Source organism: Dermochelys coriacea, chromosome 2, assembly GCF_009764565.3.
Source record: "Dermochelys coriacea isolate rDerCor1 chromosome 2, rDerCor1.pri.v4, whole genome shotgun sequence".
NCBI lineage: Eukaryota > Metazoa > Chordata > Testudines > Dermochelyidae > Dermochelys > Dermochelys coriacea.
In genome coordinates, this window is record NC_050069.1 from 270,046,289 (window position 1) to 270,061,121 (window position 14,833).

The window sequence follows — 14,833 nt, forward strand, 5'->3', positions numbered from 1 at the left end:
ATGTGATTAGGCCCTACGATGGTATCCCCTGAATAGATATGTGGGCAGAGTTGGCAACGGGCTTTGCTGCAAGGATAGGTTCCTGGGTTAGTGGTTCTGTTGTGTGGTGTGTGGTTGCTGGTGAGTATTTGCTTCAGATTGGGGGGCCGTCTGCAAGCAAGGACCGGCCTGTCTCCCAAGATCTGTGAGAGTGATGGGCCGCCCCCCAGGACAGGCCGTAGATCCCCGATGATGCGCCGGAGAGGCCTCAGTTGGGGGCTGAAGGTGATGGCTAGTGGTGTTCTGTTGTTTTCTTTCCTGGGCCTGTCCTGCAGTAGGCGACCTCCGGGCACTCCCCCGGCCCCGCCAATCTGTTTCTCCACCTCAGCAGGTGGGCACCGTAGCTGCAGGAATGCATGATAGAGATCTTGTAGGTGCTTGTCTCCGTCCGAGGGGCCGGAGCAAACGCGGCCACATCGTAGCGCCTGGCTGTAGACAATGGATCGAGTGGTATGATCTGGATGAAAGCCAGAGGCATGCAGGCAGGAACAGCGGTCAGTAGGCCTCCGACATAGGGCGGTGGCTATGCGACCATCGCCCACCAGCACCGCAGTGTCCAGGAAGTGGACCCCCCGCGTGGACCGGTCCAGGCTGAGGCCGATGGCGGGATGGAAACTGCCGAAACCATGGTGGAACTCCTCAAGAGCTTCCCCTCCATGGGTCCAGACGATGAAGACGCCACCAATGCAGCGCAAGCAGAGCAGGGGCACCAGGGGACGAGAGCTGAGGAAGCGCCGCTCCAAGCCAGCCACAAAAATGTTGGCACACTGTGGGGCCACGCGGGCACCCATCGCAGTGCCGCTGATTTGAAGGTATACATTGTCACCAAATGTGAAATAGTTATGGGTCAGGACAAAGTCACAAAGTTCAGCCACCAGGTTAGCCGTGACAGTATCGGGGATACTGTTCCTGACGGCTTGTAGTCCATCTTTGTGTGGAATGTTGGTGTAGAGGCTTCTACATCCATAGTGGCTAGGATGGTGTTTTTAGGAAGATCACCAATGGACTGTAGTTTCCTCAGGAAGTCAGTGGTGTCTCGAAGATAGCTGGGAGTGCTGGTAACGAAGGGCCTGAGGAGGGAGTCACATCAGCCACACTATCAGAGGCTCGTTCACCTGCACATCTACCAATGTGATATATGCCATCATGTGCCAGCGATGCCCCTCTGCCATGTGCATTGGCCGGGCTGGACGGTCTCTATGTGAAAGAGTGAATGGGCACAAATCAGACGTCAAGAATTATAACATTCAAAAACCAGTTGGGGAACACTTCGGTCTCTCTGGTCGCTCGATCACGGACCTAGGAGTGGCTATACTTCAACAAAAAAGCTTCGGAAGCAGACTCCAACGAGAGACTGCTGAATTGGAATTAATTTGCAAACTGGATACAATTAACTTGGGCTTGAGTGGAGACTGGGAATGGATGAGTCATTACACAAGGTAAAACTATTTCCCCATGGTATTTCTCCCTCCCACCCCACCCCCCACTGTTCCTCTGATATTCTTGTTAACTGCTGGAATTAGCCTACCTTGCTTGTCACCATGAAAGGTTTTCCTCTTTTCCCCCCCCCCTGCTGCTGGTGATGGCTTATCTTAAGTGATCACTCTCCTTACAGTGTGTATGATAAACCCATTGTTTCATGTTCTGTGTGTGTGTGTGTGTGTGTGTGTGTGTGTGTGTGTGTGTGTGTATATAAATCTCTCCTCTGTTTTTTCCACCAACTGCATCCGATGAAGTGAGCTGTAGCTCACGAAAGCTTATGCTCTAATAAATTTGTTAGTCTCTAAGGTGCCACGGGTACTCCTTTTCTTTTTGCAAATACAGACTAACACGGCTGCTACTCTGAAACCTGCTCTAGAGGATTTTCCTTTCCTCCAGGGCTACCTCCTACGGGTTGCTGTGGTTTAAGCCTGCTATGTCTGTGCAAAGCCTTGTGTCTAAATTCATGCCTGCTGAGTGTAACATCTGTGCCAACAAAGCTAGCTTGTCTCTGATGGAATCAGTGCAACAGTCTGCACCACTTTAGGTCCACACTTTGGAGAGATGGGCATCGCTTCAAGCTGAAATGGTGACGCTAAGTGTTGCCAGAATCAATGCAACAGTTGAGTGTGTCCATATCATTCACCAGTGTTAGCTGTGCCATTGGGTGCTGCCCCCAGCCATTTCTTACTACTGCACTGTGGTACCTATCCCATACATGTTTAGCACAACTCCCCAGAATGGAAGGAGGGGTTGGTGTGGGAAGCACTTGATGTGGTGGAGCAAATGCCCCCCTCAGCCAGGAAGGGGTTAATAAGCACCTGTAGGCACAATCAGCTCCCACACTGGCACATCTGTGAAACCTGCTCTCTAAAAGAGAGGCACCAAGCCCTGTAAGGTTGGCACTCAGAGGGAAGGAGAGCCAGGGCCCGGAGCTCCCTGAATCCACAGAACCGGCTGACTAGGAAGGCTGCTGAAGATCCTCTGCTGCCCAAGTCTTCTGGATAAGCAGAGGAACCTTAAATTGTTCTAGTTTCTTAGAGCCGAGGACGCTCAGCCTGGGCCTCTCAGACTGACCAGGGGTTAAAGAAACCCAGCTTTGACTCAGAGACTCTGACTTCTTTGCCTTGCAAGACAAATTAGAGGATTGGGTCAAAAGAAATCTGATGAGGTTCAACAAGGACAAGGGCCGAGTCCTGCACTTATGACGGAAGAATCCCATGCACTGTTACAGGCTGAGGACCGACGGGCTAAGCAGCAGTTCTGTAGAAAAGGACTTGGGGATTACAGTGAACGAAAAGCTGGATTTGAGTCAGCAGTGTGCCCTTGTTGCCAAGAGGGCCAATGGCATATTGGGCTGCATTAGTAGGAGCATTGCCAGCAGATCGAGGGAAGTGATTATTCCCCTCTATCTGGCACTGATGAGGCCAACCTGGAATATTGCATCCAGTTTTGGTCCCCCCACTACAGAAGGGATGTGGACAACTTGGAGAGAGTCCAGTGAAGGGCAACAAAAATTATTAGGGGGCTGGGGCACATGTCTTACGAGGAGAGGCTGAGGGAATTGGGCTTATTTAGCCTGCAGAAGAGTTGGGGGGATGTGATAGCAGCCTTCAACTACCTAGAAGGGGGTTCCAAAGAGGATGGAGCTCGGCTGTTCTCAGTGGTGGCAGATGACAGAACAAGAAGCAATGGTCTCAAGTTGCAGTGGGGGAGGTCTAGGTTGGATATTAGGAAACACTATTTCACTAAGAGGGTAGTGAAGCACTGGAATGGGTTACCTAGGGAGGTGGTGGAATCTCCATCCATAGAGGTTTTTAAAGCCCAGCTTGACAAAGCCCTGGCTGGGATGATTTAATTGGTGTTGGTCCTGCTTTGAGCAGGGGATTGGACGAGATGACCTCCTGAGGTCTCTTCCAAGCCTAATCTTCTATGATCCACACTGCATTGGGGTTGCAGGACTGTTCTACTTTGCCCTTTTTGTTGAACTACTGCGGCGGGGATGGCAGAACTACTCTCCTGATACTTGTATCTGGAAACACACAGCTCCTCTTCCGATCAACTCTGTAACAACTGCAGCACCCAAAGGAAGGCACTGGGAACAAAGGGAGGTGCCCCTACCCACTTCCCAAAGGGGACACTCTAGAGGTAAATCCTATGACACCTGCCACGCTGTGTGTGGCCGGAAGGCTATTCTTGGATTTTGTAATGAGCATCCTGGAACGCCCTGGGAACTGCTGCCATTTCCTATATTCATCTCAACATGGAGGAGAGATGGGGTTCATTCCGTCAGAAATTCTAATTTGATTGATTGAAATCTTGCTGAATTGGTGGCCAGGACTGGAGACTGTGGCGAGCAGAATTCCAGCAGAGTTCATGCGTTGGGGATGAGGATATTGCTGATATCCTAGATCCATCCTGGAACTGCAGGCCCTGCCCCAGAAAAGGGGAAGGGAGGACTCAGGCTGCTGATCCAGATGTGTTGTTCTATCCCACTGGTGTCTAAGGCTTGTCACTGAGATGCGTGCCACTTTGGGTTCAGGACCCCACCTAGTGCTAGAAACAACTGTGGTGGGAACCTGGCATGAGGACTGTGGCTGCAGAGCTTCTAAATGGGCAATGAGACTGACTGTCGGTCAGCTCTAGGGGGAGCTTGTCATGGCTGTGGGACTCCAAGTGAAGTTATAGATTAAAGGCTTATGGATTCTGACGTACGGTGTAGCTGCCCCGAGCCAGTCATTCTGGGTGGTACGCAGAGTCCTAGCTTGGCTGGGCAGGGGGCAGTGCTCTGCAGATCTAAACTGCCCATCTGGCACTCCCATAATGCAGTGAGAGGCACTATAGAAAAAACCTAGTGTCACTGAGCAACACTGGGAATTGCTTAAAAGGAGAGGACTAGGGGGTAGGGCAGTTAAGTGAGGGGTGTATTTCTGAGCTGCTGGGTGCTCCTGGGCCGCTTTCTGTGCCTCTTCCTCTCCCTCTCTTGGATTGTGAAGCCCTGGGGGCAGAGACCCTCTCTCACGCTGTGACTGTACCGCGCCCAGTTCCCAGTCTCTCTTGGGGCTCCCGGGGTGCTGCCCGAACTACTACTCGAAGGTGGGTGAGGTCATATCTTTTCTCGGGTGGGAAAAGAAACAAGCCCCTGTCAGAAGACAGGATCCGGGGCCGGATGGACCTTTGGTGTGACCCAATAGGGCCCTTCTGACGTTCTTTCAAGCTCCACAGCCCTTCCACAGGGCTGGGCATCCTCGATCTCAGCCACGCGAATGAGTCAAGGGTGACTGGGTTAGGGCCGCTCTACGCAGCCCGCCGGCCCGGGGGCAAGGGGCTTCCAAGGCCGCCCGGCTCGGCTGGCTGCAGTGTGAACCAGAAGTGAGGACTGGGGCAGCGGATCCTACTGCAGGGGTGCGCCCCTGGGCCCCCTGGTCCGCCGCAGCCCTCAGGGTTACCAGCCTCACCCGGGTTAAGGGGCGCGAGGAAGAAAGGAGCCAGGCTTGTTGCCGGGCAGATGGGGGGGTGGGGGAAGGCTGCAGGGTGCTCACCTGGCCAAGGGCGTTGGAGCCTTGTGATTGGGTGAACCCTGGGGGATGGAGGGCTGCCTAAGCCAATCGGAGTGGGGGAGGAGAGGGAGCCAGCTGGGCCGGAGGGGCGCGCGAGACCCCGCCCCCGCATCAGGGGAATGCAGGGGCGGGCCCATTCCCCCCCGCCCGAGGGGAGCACGCGCCACCCCCATCCCCCACGCTCTCTTCCCCCGGCCCGAGGGGAGCACGCGCCACCCCCATCCCCCACGCTCTCTTCCCTCTGCCCGAGGGGAGCACGCGCCACCCGCCCACCACTGCCCGTCCCCTGCCCGAGGGGAGCACGCGCCACCCCCATCCCCCACTGCCCGTCCCCTGCCCGAGGGGAGCACGCGCCACCCCCATCCCCCACGCTCTCTTCCCCCGGCCCGAGGGGAGCACGCGCCACCCCCATCCCCCCACTGCCCGTCCCCTGCCCGAGGGGAGCACGCGCCACCCCATCCCCCACGCTCTCTTCCCCCGGCCCGAGGGGAGCACGCGCCACCCGCCCACCACTGCCCGTCCCCTGCCCGAGGGGAGCACGCGCCACCCCATCCCCCACTGCCCGTCCCCTGCCCGAGGGGAGCACGCGCCACCCCATCCCCCACGCTCTCTTCCCCCGGCCCGAGGGGAGCAGGCGCCACCCCCATCCCCCCACTGCCCGTCCCCTGCCCGAGGGGAGCACGCGCCACCCCCATCCCCCACGCTCTCTTCCCCGGCCCGAGGGGAGCACGCGCCACCCCCATCCCCCACGGTCTCTTCCCCCTGCCCGAGGGGAGCACGCGCCACCCCATTCCCCACGGTCTCTTCCCCCTGCCCGAGGGGAGCACGCGCCACCCGCCCACCACTGCCCGTCCCCTGCCCGAGGGGAGCACGCGCCACCCCCATCCCCCACGCTCTCTTCCCCCGGCCCGAGGGGAGCACGCGCCACCCCCATCCCCCCACTGCCCGTCCCCTGCCCGAGGGGAGCACGCGCCACCCCATCCCCCACGCTCTCTTCCCCCGGCCCGAGGGGAGCACGCGCCACCCGCCCACCACTGCCCGTCCCCTGCCCGAGGGGAGCACGCGCCACCCCATCCCCCACTGCCCGTCCCCTGCCCGAGGGGAGCACGCGCCACCCCCATCCCCCCATTGCCCGTCCCCTGCCCGAGGGGAGCACGCGCCACCCCATCCCCCACGCTCTCTTCCCCCGGCCCGAGGGGAGCAGGCGCCACCCCCATCCCCCCACTGCCCGTCCCCTGCCCGAGGGGAGCACGCGCCACCCCCATCCCCCACGGTCTCTTCCCCCTGCCCGAGGGGAGCAGGCGCCACCCCCAGAGACTCTCCCGGCCTGGGAAGGGCAGGGCGGTTCCCCCCCGCCTATGCTGGAGGAGAAGGCAGGTGACCCCCCCGCCCCAGCCTGCCTTCCCCGCTGCCACGATGGAGGGGGATGCAGGCCCCCCCGTCATTGCCTTCCCCCCGCCCGAGGGGAGCGTGGGCGACCCCCCCAACTGCCTCCCCCTCCCTCTGCCGAAGGGGGTGGGGATGCCCCTCCCGCTGTGTGCCGGGGGGGCCACAGACGATGCCCTCACTGCCCCCCGTCTGCCCCGGAGGAGACGCACGGGTGAGCCCCAGGACCTCTCCCCTGCGCGAGGGGCAGTAGGGGGACCCCCGCTGCCGACTTTGCCCCGACAGGGGTTTGCCGAGCTGCTCGCGGGGCAGCACCTGGTCTCTGAAGCCCCGAGCCCCCTGCGCCCACCGGAGTCAGGCCGATGGCGGCCGCAGAGAGCGGGGCGCGCCGCCATCGGCCCCTCCTCACCGCCTCGGGCCTGCGCTGCCTCCGCCAGGTCCGTGGGTCCCCGCACGTTGCAGAGCCCGGGGGTGCGAAGGGACCTGGACTGGGGAGCCCAGCGGCGGGGCGGGGTGTTACTGGCGGCTTGGATGGTGCCCCCGACCGACCCGCTGCAAGCCCACCTGCCCCGGGGCAGCGATCGCTGCTCCGCCCGTAGGGGGTCTGGGGCGAGGGGGTGTCACACTAGTCCCGGAGTGAGCCCCGAGGTCCCCCGGGCTCCCGACTCCCCGAGGCAGGCGGTGGCGGCGCCGCGAGTAGGCGCCCGGCGGGGGACAGCGCCTGACCCAGCCCCTTGGCCGAAGCCGCGCGTTGTTAGCGGAGGCTGAGCTCCGCCCGCGATCCCCTGACTCCGGCAGCCGGGGCTCGCAGTGACCCCGCCCGCTCTGCGCTGGGCAGACGCGGGGCGGCGGTTCCCCGCCAGGCCGGGGCCGTGCGCCCCACCCGCCGCCAGGGGCCGCTGCCGGCCCCGCCGCCCGGCCCGCTCCTCCCCGCACGCAGCTCGCGGACCCTGCCAGCGAGGCCGCGGCTCCCGGCTGCGCTCGCTCTGCTCCGCCCGGCAGCGGGGCCGGCCCGTGGCGAGGAGGCGCCGGGACTCTGCCCAGCCCGCAGCGGGAGCGGAGCTCGGGCTCGGCCGGGCCGGGCCTGGCCCCGTTGGGATCCAGCCGCGCGGCTCGTCCCCTGAGCGGGGCGGCGGGCGAGTCTCGTCGTGACTTCCCCGGGTCCCTGCGGAGCAGCCTCGCCCGGCCCTGCCCGCCCCCAGCCCGGCCAGCCGGCGGCGGAGCCCCTCGGGCCCGGAGCGCTGCCCCGGGCGGGCGGGCGGGGAAACGCTCATGTCCGCCCCTGGGCCGCGGTGAGGGGCGAGCTCCAGATCCCCCCGCCCGGCCGAGCTCCGGCTGCGCCTGGGCCGGGAACAAAGGGCCATGGCCGAGCGGGCCGCTGCCCAGGTAAGGGCCTGGCGGGGGGCCCCGAGCGGGGCAGGAAATCGCCTGGCGGGGGAGCCTGGACGGGGGGCCCTTGGGAGCTTCTCCCTGGCCTGGACCCCGGGAGCCGGCCCCGCGGGGAGCCCGCTCGCTCCTGGGCAGGGCACGGCCCAGGCTGGAAGCTGAAGCGGGAGGAGGGTCCTGAACCCGCGGGCGGGAGGCGGGAGCAACAACGATCTAGCTGGTGTTTCCCAGACACCGGGGGCAGCTCCGCTCCTGCGGGGCCATTTGCGGCTGGTCCGGGGAGCAGGGAGCGGGGCTTTGCTGCTCGCCCAGCTGCGGGCGACCGACCCCCCTGCCGGGCCCGCCCTGGCAGCGGCCAGCGCTCCCGCCTGGCTAGGGTAGCAGGATCGGGCTCCTGCTGCGGAGCTGGAGGAGAGCAGTTCGTACCCATTTGTTGTTGAACCATAACTCAGGGTATTGTGTTGCGCGCACACACGGTAGCATCGCAGCCGCCTTCCAGAGGTGGCAGAAATGAGCTTCATGGGACCTTGTGACTGTTGGAGAGTCCCTCTCTCTAAGGGGAAAATGTTGATGCTTCTTGATGATGGTTAATAATACATTCTCTTTTATTGCACAACACTTCAGGTGTTGAGCTTTTTCTTTTGTTTCTCTCATAGTCTGGACTGGAGGGTTGAAATCCTAAAGTCGTCTGTTGACATGAAGCATAACTCCACAACCCCATTTCTGTGACTTTTTTCACATCATAACAGATCTTAGGGGCTCTGTTTTGTTAGTAATGGCGGCTTTGTTTCTCTAATTTAATTAATTGGATTTTATTATTCTTTGTATAGCTACTTTAATCCCCCAGAGTTCAAAAGCTTTTCATAAAAAGTAGACATATCTACTGGGATCTCTAAACAGAGAGACCTCTAGGTGGAATGTGCCTTCTTTACCAGTGTGTGCAAAACATGTACACGAAGTCGAGGACAGGATATCAAAAATGACTGTGTTAAACTAATTCTGTGGGTGAAATCTACAATGGAGGAAAGTCCAGAATTCTCTTGTTCATACCTTAGAGACTAACAAATTTATTAGAGCATAAGCTTTCGTGAGCTACAGCTCACAAAAGCTTATGCTCTAATAAATTTGTTAGTCTCTAAAGTGCCACAAGTCCTCCTTTTCTTTTTGCGAATACAGACTAACACGGCTGCTACTCTGAAACTTGTTCATACCATGACTCTTATGGAAAGTATTAAGGAATGTTAAATGACCACAAAGAGTCAGGTTCTCGCTTTTTCTCTCTCATCTGTTGCACACCACTGGCCATGGCTTGTAGGGTATGTGTAGCTGCACGCGGCAGTGAAAGGTAGGCTGCAACCACCCTGCAGTATGTAGCTACACCCAGCAGTGAAAGGCTTTAGCAGCGGGGAAAGGCTTCTGCAGTGAGGAGTTGCTGGAACCTTTCCTTGTGCCTCTTCCCTGCCAGAGCCTTTCCCTGCGGCTGGAGTCTTTCACTGTAGCGGGGAAAAACTCAGGCAGTTCCCTGCTGCCAGAGCCTTTCCTCGCTGCAGAGATCTACTGGAGCCTTTCCCCACTGTCTTCCCTCCGCCAGAGCCTTTCCTTGTGGTGGGGAACGCTCCAGCAGCAAGGAGACAGTGGGACACTACACTGCTAAATAATAGCAGTATATACAAGGAAGGCACAGCTTGGGCTTGTAGAGAGCTGTGTAGGGTACAGCTATGTTTTTACTCGCCTCAGCAGTACCTCACCGTCTGTACTGCTGTTTTTACCTGTGCTGGGGGGCATGTATTGTATGTACTCTACATGCTGCCATAGGGAGGGTGCAGTGTAGACATACCTTGAAAGATGGCACCTCAGTAGCACGGTGCCTCTTGAATTTTGATGAATCTTTGCTTAGACATCAGTACAGAACCAAATCACCAAAACCATTTCCAGCGGCTGCCAGGGTCTCCCTTCCAGGTTTTCCTCCTGAGAACTGACAAGACACATCCCTTATTTTGTGTATTCCAGTGAGACTGTAACCTAAGGATGGTATAAGAGTGAGCTGCTTAATGGCTTCAAATCCAACAATCTAAATACTACTTAAGAGTCTGGCACATGTAGGGAAAAGGGACTACAGGAATATAAGAGAGTGAAGTTCATTTCCCCTTTTCTAATCAATTAAAAAATTGAAAAATAACTTTCCCTTTAACTGAAGTCTGTGGGTCCCTTAAATATGAGCTGTAACTGGACATGTGCACTGACTGCTTTTTGAAACCCATGGGAATGTCCCCATAAGACTTAAGATCCAATACCAGGTATTGCTAAGAGCAGGAGACTCTTGCCCTGTTTCTCTCTGTAGCCGACCATGTGACCACAACTCCATGTCTAATGTCTGTCTTTGCAAACAGGGTCCAGAACTGGATGCAGTGACACAGTGCCCATCTCCTTTACTGCCTCCCATTGTCCCGGAACGAACTTTGGAAAGAGAAACTCAGACTGCAGAGATTTCCCTGACTGTTGTGGCAGCAATTCAAGCCGTAGAGAGGAAGGTGGATTCTCATGCCACACGGTTGTTGGATCTGGAGGGGAGAACTGGGATGGCTGAGAAGAAATTAATAGACTGTGAGAAAACAGCAGTGGAACTTGGCAACCAGTTGGAGAGTAAATGTGCTGCACTGGGAACTCTGATCCAGGAGTATGGGCTGCTGCAGAGGAGGCTGGAGAACATGGAGAACCTGCTGAAGAACAGGAACTTCTGGATCCTGAGGCTCCCCCCAGGCACTAATGGAGAAGTCCCCAAGGTAACAATATCTCAGCTAGTGCTGGCAGGGAAGACTAAATGTTCAAACCAGTCTCTAGAGCTTTGAACGCAAGCTCAAGCCTGCAGTTTGGATGCAGAATTAGAGGCACGTTTTACAAGTGCCTACTGCAGACTAGAGAACAGTAGAGCATATACTATGGCTGGAGTAAGGCGTGTGGAGGAGCTGGGAAGAAGTGAGCCCTGGTGAGAGTTAATTGAACTAGGAGCTCAAAGAAATTCAGAAATAAAACTGCCCCTTAATATTTTCATGCTTCTTTTCCCTCTCTGGAGCTGTTTGTGGGAAGTGGATCAGAGGAGAATGTCCTTGTTATGAACAAAAATATTAACATAAGAACAGCCAAATTGGGTCAGACCAGTGGTCCATCTAGCCCAGTATCCTGTCTTCTGACAGTGGCCAATGCTAGGAACTTCAGAGGGAATGAACAGAACAGGGCAATCATCAAGTGATCCATCCCCTGTCATCCACTCCCAGCTTCTGGCTAACAGAATAGCCATTGATGGCCCTATCCTCCATGAATTTATCTAATTCTTTTTTGAACCTTGTTCTAGTCTTGACCTTCACAACATCCCGTGGCAAAGAGTTCTGCAGGTTGACTGTACGTTGTGTGAAGAAGTACTTCCTTTCGTTTGTTTTAAACGTGCTGCCTATTAATTTCATTGAGCGACCCCTAGTTCTTGTGTTATGGGAAGGGGTAAATAACACTTCCTTATTCACTTTTTCCACACTGGTCAAGATTTTATAGACCTCTATTATACCCCCTCTTAGTCGTCTCTTTTCCAAGGTCTTGGAAATCTCCCCTCTTATGGAAGCTGTTCAGTACCCCAGTCATTTTTGCTGCCCTTTTCTGTGCCTTTTCCAATTCCAATATATTTTTTTTTTTTTGAGATGGGGTGACCAGAACTGCATGGAGTATTCAAGATGTGTGTATACCTTTGATCTGTATAGAGGCATTATGATATTTTCTATCTTATCTATCAGAGGGGTAGCCGTGTTAGTCTGTATCCACAAAAACAATGAGGAGTCAGATGGCACCTTAAAGACTAACAGATTTATTTCATGGGTAAAAAGCCCACTTCTTCAGATTAAGCTTTTGTGGGTAAAAAACCCACTTCCTCAGATGAGGCATCTGAAGAATTGGATTTTTTACTCACGAAAGTTTATGCCCAAATAAATCTGTTAATCTTTAAGGTGACATCAGACTCTTCGTTGTTTTTGTCCTATCTATCCCTTCCTAATGATTCCCAACATTCTGTTAGCTTTTTTGACTGCCGCTGTACATTGAGTGGATGTTTCCAGAGACCTATTCACTGACTCCAGGATATATTTCTTGAGTGGTCACAGCTAATCTAGACTCCCATAATTTTGTATGTATAGTTGGGATTATGTTTTCCAATGCTCATTACTTTGCATTTATCAACATTGAATTTCATCTGCCATTTTATTGCCCAGTCACCCAGTTTTGTGAGATCCCTTGTAACACTTTGCAGTCTGCTTTACTATCTTGAGTAATTTTGTGTCATCTGCCAATTGTGCTACCTCACTGTTCACCCCTTTTCCCAGATCATATATGAATATGTAGATCAGCACTGGTCCCAGTACAGGCCCCTGGGGGACACCACTATTGACCGCTCTCCATTCTAAAAACCAACCATTTATTCCTACTCTTTGTTTCCTGTCTTTTTAAACCAGTTACTGATCCATGAGAGGACCGTCCCTCTTATCCCATGACTGCTTGTTTTGCTTAAGAGTCTTTGTTGAGGGACCTTGTCAAAGGCTTTCTGAAAGTCTGAGTATACTGTATCCAGTGGATCACTCTTGTCCACATGTTTGACTCCCTCAAAGAATTCTAATAGATGGGTGAGGCATGATTTCCCTTTTCAAAAGCTGTGTTGACTCTTCCCCAACAAAACATGTTCATCTATGTTTGATAATTCTGTTCTGTACTATAGTTTCAATCAATTTGCCTGGTACTGAAGTTAGGTTTGCTGGCCTGTAATTGCCGGGATCACCTCTGGAGCCTTTTTTGAAAATTGGTGTCACATTAGCTATTGTACTTGTGGCACCTTAGAGACTAACATTTATTTGAGCATAAGCTTTCGTGAGCTACAGCTCACTTCATCGGATGCATACGATGAAGTGAGCTGTAGCTCACGAAAGCTTAAGCTCAAATAAATTTGTTAGTCTCTAAGGTGCCACAAGTACTCCTTTTCTTTTTGCGAATACAGACTAACACGGCTGCTACTCTGAAACCTGTCATTAGCTATTGTCCAATCATCTGGTACAGAAGCTGATTTAAGTGATAGGTTACATACCACAGTTTGTAGTTCTGCAATTTCATATTTGAGTTCCTTCAGAACTCTTGTGTGAGTAGCATCGGGTCCTGATAAATTAAACAGTAATAAGTCATTAGTTTGTTCCCTAAGCTTCCTCAGATTTGTCATCTAAAAAGAATGGCTCAGGTGTGGGAATCTCTCTCACAACCTGTGCACTGAAGATCGATACAAATAATTTGTTTAGTTTCTCTGCAATGGCCTTATCTTTGACTGCTCCGTTAGCACCTTGATTATCCAGTGATCCCACTGATTGTTTAGCCAGATTCCTGCTTCTGTTGTACTAAATTTTTTTTTGCTGTAGGGATTTTTTTAAAGTAGGGATTTCTCAGATCCAGTTCATTAGGATTTGGGGGTAATGGTTCATGGCTGACAGTCTTCTTCCAGTAGCCAGACTTCTTCTTAGTGTATACACAACATGCCTCAGGTGGCAAATGACCAGGATTCATCATTGTGTTTGGTCCACTGGCTGGATCATTAGCTTCCACGGCCAAGGCCGGGTACTGATGGGGAGTGTGACGTGAACGCTGATCCATGCCAGACTGATTCCCTGATATTACAAGTTGCCATTAGTGAGGCAACCAAGCAGAAGAGAGCAGGTAAGGGGTGTCTGAGGCTAGGAAAGGGTGGCAGGAAGCAACAGGTAGGTGTTCTCTGGTGCCAGCCAAAAGGGCGTAGCTGGGACTCGGGAGAAAGGGAACAGGCTTGATGTACTTAAAAATAAAAATTGGTACTAGGTGAACAATGCAACCAAACAAAAATAAAAGTTCCTTTAAAGTTCATTCATATTTGCATTGCCAGCTTTTGCACTTCACAGATATTTTAGCAGGAAGGTTTACTGGTGGAAATGTCACTGAAAATGGTATTTTTTTAAAATAAACATTGCTGCATATTCACAAAGACTATCAAATTTATAAGTGTCAATACTTAATTCTGAATCATAGTCATCCAGTCGAAACTGAAACAAAGGGCTGTGTGTCCAATCCAAACTGCTCCGTTCAAATACTCATAACAAAGTTCTTGCAAATTAGCTACACCTTGGAATTATCTGCAGAAGTAATTAGTTGGCAAATAACCTTAAAACTGCAATCTGTTTGATGATTTTATCAGGTGGAATTCACCATATGAATGAATTATTATGAAATATTTGCCCAGCTCTGCAGAAAAGAGCTGCCTCTATGTGTATCTGCAAACTGTAAACATTTCTGAATCAGTTTTGTATAATAACTAGTGACAGTCCAAAACTGTGAACCTCAGGTCTGGAACAGAATTTCTCCAGAGTTCTGGAGCAATTAAACATGGGGCTTGAGGTCATCTCCTTCACAGAAATGAGGATCAGCCATGATGCCTGATTCTGATCTCATTTATTAATTTGACACACATTATAACTTGAATAATTTCAGTGGCCTTCGTCCCAGTTTATAGAATCAGATCTGTGGGGTTTGGATAAATTCTGATCTGGATTTGAAGCCGGCAGTGTTCAGAGCCAGGGTTTCAACTGAGATACATTATGTTGTGAAAATAGGAATCTGAGAATTGTTTCCAGATACACATGAGAATAGATTTCTGTGTTGTGAATTCTTCACCTTACTGACTTAGCTTTGACATCTGAGTGGGATGAAAAGAGGTTTTATTCGCCTTTCATTGAAGTTAAGGAATGAGATGCCAAGATATAAGTGTTGCAGAAGGTGCTAAGTGTGTAACGTTTGTGATTCCAGGTGCCCGTGACATTTGATGATGTCTCAGTCTATTTCAACGAGAAGGAGTGGGAGAAACTAGACGAATGGCAGAAGGAACTGTACAAGAATGTGATGAAGGGCAATTATGAATCTTTGATCTCCTTAGGTAA

General features: G+C 53.5%; 1 protein-coding gene across 1 annotated transcript in view; it reads left to right on the forward strand.

The window, feature by feature from the left end:
• The first annotated feature begins 7,401 nt into the window (after window positions 1-7,401).
• The window catches only part of LOC119850707 (zinc finger protein 777-like), a 58,502-nt gene continuing 51,070 nt past the window's right edge, over window positions 7,402-14,833 (forward strand). Inside the window, exons 1-3 of the mRNA XM_038389130.2 lie at window positions 7,402-7,850; window positions 10,241-10,633; window positions 14,703-14,829. Coding sequence (XP_038245058.1) covers window positions 7,827-7,850; window positions 10,241-10,633; window positions 14,703-14,829 — 544 coding nt within the window. The 5' untranslated portion in view covers window positions 7,402-7,826. The remainder of the gene's footprint in view (window positions 7,851-10,240; window positions 10,634-14,702; window positions 14,830-14,833) is intronic.